Source organism: Cydia fagiglandana, chromosome 1, assembly GCF_963556715.1.
Source record: "Cydia fagiglandana chromosome 1, ilCydFagi1.1, whole genome shotgun sequence".
NCBI lineage: Eukaryota > Metazoa > Arthropoda > Insecta > Lepidoptera > Tortricidae > Cydia > Cydia fagiglandana.
This window is the reverse complement of record NC_085932.1, coordinates 11740823-11758653: the sequence shown is the minus strand read 5'-3', so window position 1 is coordinate 11758653 and position 17831 is coordinate 11740823. Positions and strand designations below refer to the sequence as shown.

Genomic DNA, 17831 nt, shown 5'->3' with positions numbered 1-17831 from the left:
ATGCTAAGATCGCTTACCTTCTTGCAAGTTCTTTCTAATGCTAAAAAAACGAACTATACAAATGCTTAACCACGTTGAAATTTTGTATGTTGTTTGAAACCCAACAAAAAGAGTATTTATGATTCAGAATTTTATTTAAATATCTGGTTTCACACTATTTGCACATGTGATGTATAAGTTTTGAAGTAGAAAAACATTTTCTTTCAAAATAATATCTTTTAAATCACACTTTCAAATAATGTGAAAACTACTACTTACATAAAAAAGTATATTTTTTTTTGATTTCATACAATTTGAAAAATTTCAAAGTGTTTTGAGCACCCCCTTGTAGTTAAGATTGTAAGATTACAAACTTGGCGTATTTTGTCAACATAATAAGTGTAACAAAATGAGGGGGTGCCGCTTCTTCTAGCTAGAGTTTGAATTTTTCCCATACAAATGTGAACCACCCTTACAAGATTTGAAGAGTGCCCTCGACTCCTCATAAATCTCACCATCAGAACTGGGTTTTGACAAAGACGGAACCAATCTGTATGTATATACTTACAAGTTACAACTCAACTAACAAAATAATTTTCAAAATCGATCCTGAAATGACGGAGATATCAAACATTAAAAAACCGAATTAATACCTCCTTTTTAGGGTTCCGTAGCCAAATGGCAAAAAACGGAACCCTTATAGATTCGTCATGTCTGTGTGTCTGTCCGTCCGTATGTCACAGCCACTTTTTTCCGAAACTATAAGAACTGTTGAAACTTGGTAAGTAGATGTATTCTGTGAACCGCATTAAGATTTCAACACAAAAATAGAAAAAAAAACAATAAATTTTGGGGGTCCCCCATACTTAGAACTGAAACTTAAAATGTCTTTTTCATTAAACCCATACGTGTGGGGTATCTATGGATAGGTCTTCAAAAATGATACAATACAATACAATACAATACTCTTTATTGCACGCCTCACATACACTTAGTTTACAATAAATGGGAAATAACATAAACAAATACAATAGAGGTAGCAACAGACGGTCTTATCGCTTATGATATTGAGGTTTCTAATATCATTTATTTCTAAACTGAATAGTTTGCGCGAGAGACACTTCCAAAGTGGTAAAATGTGTGCACCCTCCCCTCCCACTTTAACTTCTAAAATAAATTTAACTTCGCACTGAATAATGACATCGTACGGGGCTTAAAGCCTCCGTAACGCAGTGAACGTGTTAAAGTCACATTAAAATTCCATTTTTCGAAATAGAGATTTCAACATTTAACTTTGCAAAAGTAGATACTTGAAATATTCTAAAAGCAATAAAAATAAATTAGGTTAGATTCGAGCTACAATGACATTAGTTTGGGTTCAAGGCAAAGTTGCAGGGCCTCAACAAGGGAAAAAAGGGGGAGGGACTGTTGGCCTGGCTCAGTGAGCCAGAACTCACCCACTTATCCCTACTACTGCCGTAAGCAGGTAATGAATTCCCAATATATTAAGTTTAGGTTTAATAAATTATAAATATATTTTATTAATAACATAATAATATACAAATATGTATAAGCATAAAGTTATAAATAAGCCTACAGCTATTAATAATGTCCGTAATCTGTATAATCCCAATATACGGATCCCTCGTATGTGGATGCTGCTTACATAATCTCGTCTGTCAAGGTGTTTCGGCAGGAAAGGCCTTGGCAGACTTATAAATTCCTGAAATGAGGGTTCATACCTACCGACTAGAATTGGTTTCATGGTGGTATCAGATGGGTTAGTGTACGGTAACCGATGGTCATCTTGCTTATAATCTCGTCTGCCAAGGTGTTTCGGCAGGAAAAACCTTGGCAGACTTATATATTTCTAAAATGGGGGTTCATACCTACCGACTGGAATTGGTTTCATGGTGGTATCAGATGGGTTAGTGTAGGGTAACCGATGCCGACCTTGCTTACATAATCTCGTCTGCCGTGGTGTTACGGCAGGAAAAGCCTTGGCAGACTTATATATTCCTGAAATGAGGGTTCATACCTACCGACTGGAATTGGTTTCATGGCGGTATCAGATGGGTTAGTGTACGGTAACCGATGGTCATCTTGTTTATAATCTCGTCTGCCAAGGTGTTTCGGCAGGAAAAACCTTGGCAGACTTATATATTCCTAAAATGGGGGTTCGTACCTACCGACTGGAATTGGTTTCATGGTGGTATCAGATGGGTTAGTGTAGGGTAACCGATGCCGACCTTGCTTACATAATCTCGTCTGCCAAGGTGTTTCGGCAGGAAAAGCCTTGGCAGACTTATATATTCCTGACATGAGGGTTCATACCTACCGACTGGAATTGGTTTCATGGTGGTATCAGATGGGTTAAATTAGGGGTCCCGTTGGCCACCTTTGAGAGCGTCTGCCAAGCACTTCCGGCAAAAAAAATACTGGCAGACTTCGCTTTTATGTGTCTACATGTAAATTTCTAACTGCTGCCATAACTATTATTTCGGTATCAGATGGGTTAAATCAGCCCCCTTTTTTCGCACCGGAAGTGGCCTTCTTTTTCGTACTTTCGGCAAGTTCCGCCGTGGCAGACTATCGAATTCGGACTTAGCATCACTTTTATGGGAAACCATTGTGCATTTCATCGTGGTATCAAGTCGGTTAGAAAATTTGCGGCCGGCTCTTCTACTAACACATACACAGCCTGGGCGCATCAAGAAAGGCAACACTTGATTTGAAGTCCACCTTGTCAACAGTATGGTTGTCCTTTTTTGACAAACGGCATTTTAAAAGAGCGAGGAGAGAGAAATGAACATGAACAGAAAAGGTTGGGCCCTTGGTAGGAAGTTTCCTTCCTGTACGGTAGTACTATTATTTATTCTGTGGTTGTGATGACACTAATGACATTGTCACTGTCTCTGTTACTGTCAATTATTTGTTTTGTTATTTTGTTAATCGTCCAGCAAAGTTGCAAAAGTTTTGAAGTTATTAAATGAATCCCTGAATTACAATCATAATACCTAACTTAAAAAATGTCTGTCTTAGTTATAGCCGTAGCTACAGAAAGTGGCGTACCCATATTTTCGAGAAAACGAGGGAACAGTGAAAATGTAAGTTAGCCGTTGATTTATTAGTTATCTAATTACATCAGTAAAATGAATGACAAAACCTTTAATTCATGTTTATTATAATTATTTCAAGATTCAATTCTCAACTATAGCATCTCTACATGGAATCAACATGTTCAGCAAATGCCATAACTTGTTAATGGTCAACACTCAAGTAGACAATGGAAATATATTGTGGAAGGAATATAGCAAAAGGTAATTTTTTGAAATATTATCCTGTGTAGTCAATCTTAACTCATGATTTCTCTAGCTATTGCTATAATTGTAGATTTCCACTTTAGTTTTAACACTTTCAGTGCCAAGCAGCATTTCCAATACAAAAGGAGCACACCTAGCACATTCTTTGCAGTGAATGTGTTAAGTGTTTACTTAACTAACCAGTATACTTACTTGCATATTTTTTGTATGCAGTGAGATGTGGACACAGTCTGGCGTTTCCAGCCTCTCATTAAGATACCTCGTAGCACTGTTATATTTATTTCGCTGTGGGAGGGTGGGTACATAATTGCATGAATTAAAACACGCAAATGTATAACAGGAGCTTATTGGCTAGCACCATGTTAGCACATTATAAATTTGCGGATTAGCAAAGTAATATTTTTGTTTCATTTAATATGGATCTTTTCAAAGTAACGCCTGATTCTGTTGATTATTTCCCAATGGTTTCTGTCTCTTGGCTGGCTATAATTTAAGTACAGTCATCAGCAATAGTATCTTACACAACTAGGGCCGCAAAAATATGTGACACTTTCTTATTTGGAGCGCAATAAGAGCGCATCATATATTTTTGATGACTGTACCTATAGTTAGTCCAGGTCCAAAATAATTCTCACATTAAATTTCTTACAGTGTCACACTAATTGGAGTTGCAACAGGCGGTTTAGAGTGTGACTTGGAGCTTCTACTGTCCACTGTTCATAACCTAATGATATTCAGCATTGGTAAGAAAGAGCTAGACAGTTTTAAGAACATTGATCAGATAAAGAGAGACCTGCGTCAGTGTTACCCGATTCTAGACTATTTGCTGGAGTCTCTAGATCCAGAAGCGGTGCTTAGTCCTCACCCCACATTGGTATTGGATCTGATTCAGAGTATATTGTGCCCTCAAGCTCAGCAACTGCAGGTGAAATTACATATTTTATTTGGGTTATGGCACTGGTGTTTATAGGAAAAAGGACTAATTTCTATTAGGTACCAATTCTTCTCAACTTCTTGGATTTATAAGGCTTGCCGAAGGATTTTTCCTGAACTTGTTTTAATTAAAGCTATGCTTATATTTTGACGGTTAAGGTATAAAAATACATAAATATCAAGCCTCGATTAGCTAATAATCGTTAGTATCTTAATCTGTCGTTTTGACTTATTATGCTTTTGTAAGGAAGGGATAAAACATAATGACTAATTTGAGGCATGTAGTGCATTTATGAATAAGGGAGGACATTCACTGTAGCACTTACTTATTTTCTTTGTTTACTTATTTACTAAAAGCTTCTTTCTTAGAATCTTGCTTTATTAGTTTGAAAAATGCATGAAATAAAACATCAGGGGGCCGATTTTTGAATTTCGATCGCTCGATTCCGTCACTCGGAAATCGGTGGAAAACGGCGAAATTCTAATTTTAGAAATACGAGCGATCGAAATTTGGAATCTATTGGTATTGACCACTCGATTTCAATTCTATTAGTAGAATTTAAATGCCGAGTAGTGGAGATATTATTTTTTGAAATACACGAAATCGAGTGGTCGAAATTCAAAAATCGGCCCCCAGATGACAACCAAAACTCACTAATTACTACACAAGTTCATAGCCATAGTGAACTATATTAGGACTGTAAAAAAGTTGATTTTCGTTTAATTATTTTTTTGTAATTAGTGAGTTTTGGTTGTGTGGTCGAAAATATCTTGGGACCCGTTTCTCAACCGGTAGGTATATTAATTTTAATTGACCCCCTTTTCCAAAAAATATGGTTTCTTGAACGAATTGCCCTTGAATACCATTACCAAGAAATAAATTGCAACCCGGTGGCGGCTTTCATATACGAACATAGGTATAAGTATTTTTTAAATCTCTACATACGAAGTGAACCCTAATAACTTTCCACCAAACGACTAAGCTAGAGGAGCTACGATTAAGTACGATACGCCGATAAACGGATGTAAACTTATTCCAGCAAGCATTAGACAACTACTCAGAGAGCCTGACTGGTCGTTGGGCGTGCCTCAGCATCCACGGTCGCTTGGTGGCAACCAGTTCAGACTTCGGTGAATTGGATCCGCGAGAGGCGAGACTGTTGCTATTATTGGCTGCCACGCAAGATGGAGCTCCGTTAAGGGAGACGCCTGTCTACTTGCCGCAGATAAGTCCTAATGCAAGTATAGAACAACTTTTTTAAAAGGTAACAGTAATACTTTGGTGACTATAAGCGTAACTTGAGTTCACAGCATGGTCCACTGCTCCGTCTGAAAATCACACCTACAGACTAGTTACTAATATTATAGGCATTATAGCTCACGAAGTATCGAGTCCAGTCTATCAAATACAAAATAGATAATATTATGCTACAAACGATTGCGAGTCACTTAAGCAAGCGAAGCGGATGCTCAAAAATTATTGACCAAGCGGGGTTGTACCTACGCTGCGTTGACCATTTGGGGTGGAGCTGTATTTTAATGGGGGCCGTCAGAACTTACCCAGGTGATAGTTTAGTTTGATTAACGTCAAGAAACAATCTTGCAAACCAGCGTCGCTTTTAACAAAATGCAGGATCATTACAACCCGCTATTATTCCAGGTCGCATTCAGAGCTGTAACCTGCAAACTGCTAGCAGATGTTTACATACTAGTGGTGTGCGGGGCGACGCCGGCGCTCTCTCAGATCGACGAGATAGTGCTGCAGTGCTGGGAAGGCTTCGCTCAGGTTATCAAGGACGCGAAGGTTGCCTATCCGAGGAATTTTCCGATGAGCATTAGTTTCGAACCATGTGTGTTGGGGTATGTTTACCGTCTTTGTAATTAGAAGGCCAGGCCAGAGAGTTGCGAGAAAATAATAAGACATTTTTTTCAGAATTCTATTAGTTAACACTAATAATCAAAGATGCGTATTTTCTCGTCACCTTCACGCAACCAATCAGAAGAGCCGAGGTATGCCCGGCGCTCACAAGGTGGACATATTGAGAACTTTTTACGTCACTGCGGCTAGGGAGCTGGCCCGCGAGCACAAATCACGAGGTGGGGAAAAAGGTAGGGTTGTCCTGCATGTAGAGTTTAACGCAGATGGCGCTGCAATCATTGTATCACGTTTTGCGAATTCAACTAAAAACAAACACCGGAAAGCAGAAACCATGGAGTCTCTCTATGGTACTTATACTTTATTGACGAATGAAGTTGAAACCTATTTAGCGCCCTCTGTAATAAGCAATTGGCAGTTATTACACAAGATTTTGGTTTGTAGTCGATGGCAGTGTTGCCTCAAAGGCAATAGCTTCATATTATATTATTTCAATAATCAACATTGTGATTCGATTTGATAATCAAATAACGCCTTATTAAAAACCGACAATAAGTAGGCTTCTTACCTACCCTTTTGGTTGAAATTATAGATGAATATTATAATTACAGATGAATTAGAAGAATTAGATGGAATGTGCGAGGTTACGTGGGTGTCAGAATATCACAAATGCCACGCCCGGAGAGCTGGAAACCTACTCTGTTGCGCGCTTTATTCATCTTCAGTTCCCAGTCACACAATGAGGTAATCCTTACTGCAACATAATGTTAATAAAGTTTAGTTAAGTCAAAACTCCTCAAAATTTAACAGCTGACAAAGATGGCGCTGGCGCCATTATGTTTCGTAGGAACTGTTCTGAATAATTGACAAGTTTACTTTTGACTACCTGACCTGAGTTACCGTCAACCTCTAATTTAGCTGACAATTCGAAGTAGGAATTTGTTATAGAAACTAGATGTACGTGTATCAAACCCCGACATTAGTATGTACTAGGTACAATCAACATTTACATATGCTTGGAAATAATAGTATTCACACCATCCATTAGGATCCTAATGGATGGTGTCAAATACTATTATCCATTAAGCCTCCTCCACACTCGTGCGCGAAGCCGCGAACGTGAGTGTGGCGTCGATTTTCGCAGACAGCGAAATCGACTCCACACTCGCGTTCGCGGCTTCGCCCGCGATTCACGCGCATAGTCTAGAGGGGGCTTTAGGATGGTGTCAAATACTATTATCGCTAGTGTTAGTTGCATTTCATTGTGTGTAACTGATGATCTATATATTATGTTTCAAATAACGATCGAAATGATAATGCTAAACTATAACTTGTTTCAGATTAATAACAAACCAAATGCTTCAAGATATCTCTACAAATAAGGAGATTCATTGGTAACCAGTAGGCAACATTTTTAAACCAGTTAAGAGAAAAGCAAATAGTATGCCCTGTATTCCGTCCATACAAATAAAAGATCCATATTTATTAAATGCTTTTATTTATAATTAAAATCGTTCAAACCCATTTTTAGACACACAAAATATAATGCTGGTAAACAACATATAAAATCCATGAATTATTTACATTTAGTAATCTGTGAATCACGGAGACTTAAACAAAACTTTGGCAAGAGACGACCACGAGCTAAGAGTTGAATGTTTAATTCCTATGATATTTCATTACGATAAGGCAGTTTTCAAAATGATCAGATTCCAAAAAAGGACCTTAGTGGGCCTGAGCAGAATGTACTACTCATATTAATACTGAATATCAGCAGTTTTTGTCTATACTGTCCTTATGTAAAAACGAATGTTACACATGCAAAAGTCATTGGTATAAATGACAGTATTTTATTAGTTAAAGTATTTCATACTATTTTCTGTAATTTGATTAAGATTATATATAGTTAGTACTTCGTAAATATGTGAGGTTCGTTCAATAAAAAAAATCCGTTACTATTGACCAGTATCGAATAATTATAACTCAATACAAGACAAATTCCTGTGATACTGGGGTGATTCCAACTTGTAATTCATTGTAACTAATATTGTGTAAATATTTTTGTAGGCCGAATTTAGATCTGACACGCAGCTTTAAATTATATTCGACACACTCACACGAAATATAATACATCCCTTGCGTTGATTGGCAGTATTTTGATATGGCAGACATAATCTACATACAAAAATATTACTGTACACAATTACTGACATACGTTCAAATAAAGACACCACCTAAAACAGCCCACTTTCCCTAGGAGGTAAGCCTCTACCCCTAAAATAGCAAAGCTAATAAGAATAACACTAAGCACCGTAACTATTATTGCTTCTAAGCAAAATGGGATTTATCACATATTTATATACACTTTATAATGTATATACTTGATTAATAACTAATTAGGCATGCATATTAATGAACTAAAGAGATGACTAAATATTCGTATAAGCCTATAAGGGGATGTAATTCTCATTTTTTACCATGATTCTGAATGCCGAAATGGAACTTTTCCCGTTCACCGTTAAATGACCTCTATACTCGTCTATAAAAGGTAAACCTATTTGTTTGAGCGCCACAGGCACCAACAACCACATGTCAAGGCAATTATGTAAAAACTAGGTGTTAACAATTTTTCGGGCGCCAACAAATGGTAGTTTACCGTAAAATACTAGTAGAATACTTATGATTTACAAGCAAGGATATCATCGTGTTTACATACTGGTGACCGGATCTCAGCTAACTAACAATGCTATCCCCTTTTCTTTACACGTATCAAATAAGTAAAAGTTAAAATAACCGATTTATGTTTAAAATAAATATGGTTTACAAGTATAAAAGTATACCGCCCGGTACTGGCAAATTCGCTGTTTATTTCGATAGTGAATGTTAAAATACGCCGCAATAACCTCCGGAATTCAACTCTGAAATATAAAGACTACAAGAACTATGACAGTATCGACCGGTCTATAAATAATGCAATAAAACTTGCGACAGCTTATTTGATTACAGGAGTTGAGTGCAGGAGGGATAATAAAGGCCCGCCTATGGCGTCTCGAACCTCACTGGCCATAATCCCATTTTGCAACCATACATCTGCCTATGACAATTAAATACTAAGCGAGGGCCCTATTCGGACTTCTTTTCAATAGGAAGGCGAAGTGACATAATATGACAAAGTCCGCTGCCGCTATAAAGCGTCAAATAGAGACCCATTTCACCACACACTTGTAAAGCCATGATTATTTGTAAGTGCATCCCGGGAGTGCATTAAAGGCCACAGTTTTCCGTCACCTCCGAATCCTCGGTTCGAAGCCGCGCCTCACTTGAAGTTTAGTCTACACTGAGGTTGTTTAATTTTGCATTTGAGCTGCTGGATGAGGTCGAATATTTTTAGGGAGGGGCCGACCTTCATCTCGAGGAGTTCTATGATCTCGTCTTTGGAGAGCTGGAGGAGCACGGGGCCGGTGACGTTGGTGAAGTTGTCGGTGTAGGGCTGGCAGTCGTTGACGGCCAGGAAGCGGGCCACGTCGGCCGGCGTCCAGTTCTCGGGCTCCACTGACGACAGCTGGTCGCGCGGCACGGCCGCGTCCACCAGCCGCGGGATGAGCTTGTCGGAGGCGGACTGGCTGGACGTGTCGGGCGACACGGGGCCCAGGTGCACGCTGGAGTCTTGCGACGCGTCCGTGGGTATGCTCTGCGAAATACGCTTACATGAAAACTAGTGTCTCAGTAAATTCCCTTTTAAACGCGTCGTTAATTAATAGGAGCATTCATTCCACTGATACTCACAATTAAATTCAGAGCAAAGAACCTCTTAGGTCAGTTTATATTCTGGTCTAACAAAACGACGTGACTAGATCATATAGCTAATGATGATATAATACCATACAAAACGTCTTGCCCGTCGCTTTTCAGTGTAGGAAAATATGAGGAAACCAGAAAAATACTAATAAAGCCTGGTTTCCCCTCTGGGTTAGAAGGTTAGATAGCACGCTTCCGTAAAAAGGAGTGTGCCAATTCTTAGAATTTTGCTAAGCTAATTTAAGTTAAAACCGGGAAAGCGCAATTGTAATAGACTAAGAGTAACGGTCTCACCATAGACTCTTGATTCGTCTCATCGCTCAACCGCTCATGCGAAATCTCGGTAGGCGCCTCTTCCACATCCATCTTATCGTCAGGTCTCGACTCGGCATCCTCCGCTCTCGCCTCCGAGTCCGGCCTCGATTCCATATCGTCAGGTCTCGATTCCTCATCAGGTCTCGACTCTTCAGGTCTCGCCTCCGTCTCATCAGGCCTCGAGTCCGTGTCGTCGGGTCTCGATTCCGTGTCGTCGTGTCTTGACTCTACGTCGGCGGAGATCTCGGACACGCTAGTGGGGGGTGACAAGCTTTTTGCGTCGCCCATGTCGGAATTTTGGGAGCTGTCTTCGGTTATGTTTGGCGGTTGTGGCTGGGCTTTCGGTGCTGTAATTTAGAAAATAATTAACGTCGATTAAAAGAAATAGTCCTCCAATACTTTTATTCTCGATATATTTGTCAGTAATCAGAGGGCCTACCTCGAATCACGTTCGACGTGTTCCCTCCCTGCATGTCACACTTACGGACAATATACAAGTTCGAAGGGTGTTCCCGGTAGGCCCTCAGTGGTTAGTTAGGGGGTAGTTGTACAATAGGTATAGTCGCACCAATAAAAGTCTGCTGCGGATTTGATAGTCCACGCAGTGTAAGTGTTATTTATACGTCATAATTTCATAGAAGGTTGACGTTTAAAATGACACTTGCACTGCGTGGGCTATCAAAATCGCTGCAGACTTTTTACGGTCTAACTCTACCATATTAATGATGAAGGACATTAAAGAAGTTCGCGAAGTACACAAATATAAACAATTTGTTTATATACATTTAAATAGGTGTCGTTATAGGTATATGACTAGTGATATGGCCAGCATACACTTATCTCTCTGAACGCCACGCCTATCGTGTGCGGCGCGTCATCTGAGCGCGTGAGCTGTATCGCACGGCAGTTGACGTCTCTGGCGGTCAAAGGGATATGAAACGCGACCTCTGAACGCCTTGAATACGTACGGTGGTGTCGGCGGCGGCGGCGGTGGTTCTTGGGCGGCGGCTTGCGCGCCTGGCGCGGCGGCGGCTGCATGGGCCCCTCCAGGCGGTGCGCCACGGCGCGGCACCAGCCCACCGGGTACATGTCCGTGCTGTGCGCCCACAGCCACTGGTCGTACTCCGAGCCCCACCCGTCGAAGTGGACCTAACCCGTCAAAATTATATTTTTCTCAAAAATGGACGGCAAAGTCGACTTTGCCGTCTAAAAAATAGGTCGCGAAGCGCGTAGTTTATGGTCAGTCAAAAATTAAAAAGTTAAAAACATTGCAGTCTCGATTTTGGGACTGCAATGTTGCATACAGATTCCATTATTTGTCGAGTTCCAAACTTTTTTAAAGTTGAAATGACCATATCAAATGAAGGCACAGGCCCATTAAACAGCCGAACAGATGATTAGTACCGCGACTATTTAGATGTCTCAAATAGGTTGGCGTATTTTTGGCAGAAAAATACACTTCTATTTTTTTATTAAAAAAAATAAAAATGGCGGCAAGGGCTTTTTTCTGTCAAAATATATATGTAAGAACGTTGCTTTTGTAAAATATTTCTATGATATTTATATTTCTTGCACCATTTTTGAGAAAAGCACTATATATGACTCGGCTGGAAGGCTACTTGCTGGCTTCGGATTCAATTAAACGGACTCCCAAGGTCGCCCGTTTAAAACGAATCCTCAGCCTGCAAGTAGCTACTTCCGAGCCTCGACAATAATGTACTATTATCTACTCACTTTCTCTATATTAAATGGCACAATTTAGAAATTTAATACTTCAGCTGTCAAACTCGGAGGCGCGAGACAAAGTCTGAAGCAATGAGTTAATGACACAATGCTGGCTGTGGCTATGTAGGGACCGCCATTACTGATTCGTAATAGAGCGACGTAGCTGTATCAGATTAATTCATGATCGAAGTGAATAGACAAGTAGACTAGAAACCAGTTAATTAAGTACATGCTTTGATCTCTGGTCAGGGTGGTATTTCACCTGCCCAATGTCATTGCATTGCGTCTCACGCTCTCAAGCAAAATGTGAGACGCAATACACATTGGACGAAGATATTGGATAGATGGAATGCCAACCTCAGCATCTTCGAGTCGCATTCTACAAGTAAACCGCGACAGTTACCTTGAGCAGGTCGGCAACGACCCGCGCCACGGTGGCCACGCACACGAGCCGCGGGTCCATGAGGTCGGCGCACTCTAGCCGCATGCCGCACACGAAGCCGTGCGACACGAGGTGGCCGCGGGCGGCGAACAGAGCGCGCGTCGCAGCTCGACCGCCGCACGCGCACAGGTACTCTTCCCAGTTGAACTCTTCCGCCGTGTAACTGTTCACAAATTAACTGTGTTATACATGTTTCGTCCATTTCGGCAAATGGCTTAACACAAGCACAAGCTGTTATAATTTAACCGTTTCAGTAGCTTATGTTACCTATGTTTATGTAGCTTCAATGAATAGATTTACACGCGGTTTTCTGCAAAGATTATTCAATACATCTGCGATGGTTTATGGTCTTTATAGACATTCTGTCAAATTAAAATCGTAATCTATCTGTTTGTTTATTTTAAAGGTGTGTTTGTAAAGTAGGTATTTTATGAAATTTCTGTTAAAGGCTAATTGAAACTATTTAGTTTAAGTGAGAATATTCTTAAAGTGCCTAGTGGCAGAGAACAAGATTTTTATGAGTAATACATACCCAGCGGGCGGCACCAGTGGTATATTGTTTGCTAGAGCAAATCCCACAGGGAATATGCAGGGTGATCTTTGATGATAGCAAAACCAGTCCGCACCCGACGCATCAGCTGGGTAGCAGTCTATTCGGATCATCATGTATCTGAGAAAAACATAATAACATTAATAACACTAAATAAAAATATTTACATAGGTAATTTAACTAAAATATGTTTTGCTCTAAAATATGCTATTGGATGTTGTCATCATTTACAAAATTACCGAACGTCATTAAATATGCATATAAACTAAATTGTAAATCTAGCTTCGTTGTCTATGCTGTCTTTGTATGGGAAATAGCATTAATTGTCTGAAATATACATATGTATATTATTTTTCCATCCTCAACCAACTTTTGCTCGGTTGTCAGAGACGCGATGAACAGGCACCGTTGGAGGCAGATCATAAAGACCAGGTGTGGAGCATCCACATCCACCGATGACCACGATCCTCAGTCATGAGGGAGCGACCACAGAGAGAGAGATATTATTTTTACCCTTACCCTTCATTCAAAATTTGCATAACCGTAGCAGCACACACAGCTGACAGATTCAAAGGATCAATGGCTTCAAGTTTCATCCCTTCCACGAACAATGGAGGCTCATTTGTAGGGTACTTGTAAAACATATCTGCAGTCGTATCATTTGGCAAAAATCGCCCTGTAGCGACCCTCTGACAGTAACTTTGGGGGGCATCCAGCGGATGTCCGACTCTGAAGGCCCAGCCAACAGGATGGATGAGTGGAGAGTCCTCGTGACACCAAAAACCATTATCTTCTGGAGAACTGTCATAGTATTTCACATGTAACCGTTTACCTATAATTTCAACTACACTGGCAACCTGAAAGTTTAATATAATTCAATTAATTCAGTTTATCAACAACTTCACTTTTACAAGTCCACTTTTGCTATAAGTATATGAGTGATTGTTCTAGCTTATATGTATGGTCACAATTTTGTAATTTACTTTAGTTCCTTGTCATATTTTGTATTGACATTGCTAACCTATTGTGTATTTTGTATATTACTGCAGCAATACTTCAATAGGTATATAAAATGTTTTGTTGCTGAGGCATACACTTAACCCCTCGTATCCCACGAGCGCGATATCCAAAATTTGAATCTAAGCTTTGGAACTTTAAGGTTGGTTTTTGTCTGGCAAATTTCAAACCCTGAGAATTAAGAGCTCAAACCAATTGCATTTTAGTTCAGAGAGCTTGATTGGAAGGTTGACTCCTTACCTTAACTTGTGATATCCTATTTTTGTCCACAACTTCCATTATGGAGCCAATACTGAACCGCGACTTAAGACTGTCATTTAGTTTGGTGTAGAAGTTAGCTGGCAATGTACGGGCACCAGTTAATTGTTTTACCAGGAATCTAAAACAGGTTAAGTAAATACTGATGAATTGATTGGAATAAAATTATAACATTCTGAGGTAGATGTTACGGCCATTATCTAGAAGCAACTGGGGGTCAGGAAATTAGCATTTTACATAATTTACATCTCATTAATTCACACGGAATAAACGTTTACACAAGCGTTTATTGAGCGAGAAAATAGTCTATAGCTAGTATAGCTTTCTCATCTGCAGAGCTCCCCTCGCTCGATTTTTAAGATGAAAAATTTGTCCAATATTATTTATATGATAGATTTAGGGCAAGGTATTTATGGCAGAGTGATCTTTTCATATATTTATGCATTGAAATATAGGATTATTCGAAACTTTACACAACAAAATAACATGATGAAAATATCACTTACTTTTTCCAATCAGTGTATTTATCTTCTATGCTTCTTGGAGGTATGAGTGGCTTGCCGCGAGTCGCACACCATCCAACGGGATGCACTTCCGAGCAACATAGGTTCACCCAAAAGTCTTTTGAATCATCACTTCCAAATCCTTCATAGCGCAGAAGTCCCATGTAACCTTTAACCTTAAAAATAAAAGTTGTATTTTCATGTAGCAGTCAGGTTCATAGGGACAGAAAGTTCTATGTTTTTCATGTTACATGCATGGTGAAGTGGTGAAATTCTAATATGTAGTTTATAAGGAACAAAAATTTTAAATATTTTGTTAGGTAAAGGAAAAGTTATGTAGGTGAACGACTTGTACTCCATACTAGATTGAATTAGACAGACGGAAAAATGGATGGTAAAGGTACCTTATGGCGATCGGTGCTTACGTTGCATAGCACTGGATTCAATACATCCAATACTAATTTATTTCTGTATTGGAGCGTTGTTAATAATAGCCTAAGCGCCAACTGCCATAAGGTACCTTTATCCATATAATGGCAGAATCAAACTTACTTTCAATACAGTAGCCACCCAGAAAAAGTCATTAATTTTTTCCGAATAGTTATCACAATCTGTGTTTTTGACCTCCACTTTCATTCCTTCAAAAGTGTTATCCCACATTTCATGCAGTGGAGCATGTTTGAACAGGCTGACTGGCGCTGCAAGGAAGTCACAGCCAAAGAGCTCATCCTTCCATTCATAGCTGTTGGCAACTTGTGCTGCTGGCTGCTTAATAGGACCAGCCTGAAAAATATGATGAAATGGATGAACCAATTTTGATAAAACATTTCTATAAACCACCACTAGAAACCACTTTCAAATAAAGAAATATGATTTAGAGCTATGGTAGGTGCTACAGACAGACATACACACATAGCGTTTCAGCTTATAACATCCCTCTTTTAGCGGGGGTCCTGGTATCAGGAGATGCACTTGTGTCATGAGCATGGATATTCTCCCTGATTATTTTGATTCCTATCTGTTTCAGTGAGTGTGATACTGATAAGCTCATAGGCTTAGAACGCATTCTTGCATTTTCTGTCTAATTTTCTGCAGTTTCAGTCTTGTAAGTGTATGCTCTTGTAAAGCATGCCGTAAGTTACGCTTTCTTCGGTTTTGAAACCGCAAAAAAATATTGCAGTGCGTTCTAAGCCTAATTTGGTTTAAACACCACAGACAGTAAAATAATGAACATATATAGTTTGTCTTTATTAGAATTAGAAAGAACTTGAGAGAAGGTAAGCGATCTTGACATGTCTTATAATTGAAATCGCTTTTTAAAAATCAGTAAGTAATACTTTTGAAAGCAGAAGAATATAAATGATCATATTAGATTCATAATTGTATGTTATTTTTAATATGTCTTTTTGTACAATAAAGAGTTTACTACTACTACTACTACTACTAATTGTTACATATTTCCCGTAACTTATTTTTTAAATGTGGTTTTCAATTAAAAGACACATCAAGATTGTTTACCTTATTTCTAATGCTAAAAAAACGAACTATAGACAAATTAAAACAAAAGTAAAATATGTACCTGAATGTCATTAAGTGTAGCATGCCACTGCTGCAGCTGGGGCAGAGGCTCCAGGGGGATGAGCCCCGCCATGTGCTCAGCACCCTCCATGAGTTTGAATCTCCAGCTACAATGCCTCCGTCTTGTCCTACTTGCGTGGCATCGCAGGGAACAGAACTTGTTGTTGCGCGGATAAAACTGTCTGCGCCGCCCTATGCGACCACATAACTCACATATTGCTAAAAAAGGATATCTAGTTTTATAGGCAGTTTGAGATTTAAATTAATTTAATATAAAAATGTTTTTTTGGAAACGAGTATCTTAATGTTTATCTACTACTTTAGATGGCTTGAAAAAAATTATACAATATACAAGTGATTAAAACATGATATGGTTAAACTAAATAACTATGCTAAATCAAGAAGTAACTTAATGTAACTGTAGTCTTTATTTCAATTTCAATTAATGTTACTAGAAATTTCTACTTTTGAGCACAAGAGCGTATATATTAATATAAACTAAAGCTGAATAAAAATTACATGTTGCATTTTTGCGAGCTGGACACTTAACTTACCGAAGCTATCTTTATCTAAAGGAACTATAGAAAGATCATCAACGATTTCGTCCTCGTCTACGATATCGGTTGTAATAGTTGCATTCAATTCGCCGCCGGCATTATAATAAGCCATATTATTTCGACGGCCGTATGGAAAACTAACACTCTAGTTGTAAACACTGATACAATAGTCATGACTTAAAATTACCGGATCACTGTAGAGAATATCGGTTCTAGACTTCAATATACAATTTCTATACGCGCTTTTTATTTATCAAAGCACCTCTCAGCTAATACTATCTTTGTGTAACGTTAGAAAAGATTATTTAATAAACAGAACAGAACAGCAGGCAATCTTCCATCTTTCATTTTATTTTAACTCATTTTGTATCAACATGAAGTTCGTTCACATCACACTTTTTTATAGCCGTAACACACTACCGCACCGCACGAAGGTTGTGATGCGGTGCGGTAGTGCTAGGCCCCATTCACACGAGAGCTTTTTCAACGCGCATTAACAAAGCGTTTGAATCCGTCTACAAGCTAAATTCAATTTAACGATCAAGGCTTAATGTCGAAAATCCAACAACGCTTGATAAAAAGCTCCACCGCTGTCGTGTGAACACATACATGGTTATCCATTTCATCCATTTGTGTCATTCAAATGCTTTTTTTAACGCGCGTTGAAAAAGCTGCCGTGCGAATGGGGCAAGGCCCCTACCTTTATTGTTCTATTTGACGGCGCAGCAACTAGTATCATTTCTCTCTCCTCGCTCTTTTAAAATGCCATTTGTCAAAAAAGGACAACTATACTGTTGACAAGATGGACTTCAAATCCAAGTGGCCCCTTTTTAGGCGACCCGGGTTGTGCATGTGTGCGTAAAAACGTATATGTGTGCTCTTTTAGGGATGTGAAAAGTCGATTTTAATCATGTTATATATCGATAAACGCTACACAGCGGAACGAAATAGCGATTAATTGAAGCTTCAATATCTTC

The 17831-nt window shown here is 39.1% G+C and overlaps 2 protein-coding genes across 2 annotated transcripts; one reads left to right on the top strand and one right to left on the bottom strand.

Moving 5' to 3' along the window:
- The first annotated feature begins 2920 nt into the window (after nt 1-2920).
- On the top strand, nt 2921-7601 carry LOC134664371 (protein fuzzy homolog). The gene is made up of 8 exons (XM_063520955.1): nt 2921-3086; nt 3178-3299; nt 3954-4227; nt 5276-5473; nt 5896-6095; nt 6169-6344; nt 6723-6855; nt 7452-7601. The coding sequence occupies exons 1-8, from the start codon at nt 3009-3011 to the stop codon at nt 7507-7509; spliced, it is 1239 nt and encodes a 412-aa protein (XP_063377025.1). The 5' UTR covers nt 2921-3008; the 3' UTR covers nt 7510-7601.
- On the bottom strand, nt 7593-17195 carry LOC134664274 (polycomb protein Sfmbt-like). The gene is made up of 11 exons (XM_063520828.1): nt 16852-17195; nt 16299-16516; nt 15272-15502; nt 14723-14895; nt 14199-14337; nt 13461-13798; nt 12924-13061; nt 12353-12554; nt 11193-11373; nt 10204-10571; nt 7593-9802 (listed from the first exon to the last, which is right to left on the bottom strand). Exons 1-11 carry the CDS (start codon nt 16964-16966, stop codon nt 9428-9430), a joined length of 2478 nt encoding a protein of 825 aa, XP_063376898.1. The 5' UTR covers nt 16967-17195; the 3' UTR covers nt 7593-9427.
- Between the last annotated feature and the right edge of the window lie 636 nt (nt 17196-17831).

Excerpts from the sequence above, each read along its gene's own strand:
- LOC134664274 (XM_063520828.1), bottom strand. The coding sequence starts at position 16,966 with ATGGCTTATTATAATGCCGGCGGCGAATTGAATGCAACTATTACAACC. Across the intron at positions 15,503-16,298 it reads CTACACTTAATGACATTCAG|GCTGGTCCTATTAAGCAGCC; the intron begins GTACATATTTTA and ends CATATTTTTCAG. Across the intron at positions 11,374-12,352 it reads TCGTTGCCGACCTGCTCAAG|GTCCACTTCGACGGGTGGGG; the intron begins GTAACTGTCGCG and ends TTGACGGGTTAG.
- LOC134664371 (XM_063520955.1), top strand. The coding sequence starts at position 3,009 with ATGTCTGTCTTAGTTATAGCCGTAGCTACAGAAAGTGGCGTACCCATA. Across the intron at positions 3,300-3,953 it reads TGGAAGGAATATAGCAAAAG|TGTCACACTAATTGGAGTTG; the intron begins GTAATTTTTTGA and ends AATTTCTTACAG. Across the intron at positions 4,228-5,275 it reads CTCAAGCTCAGCAACTGCAG|CAAGCATTAGACAACTACTC; the intron begins GTGAAATTACAT and ends AACTTATTCCAG.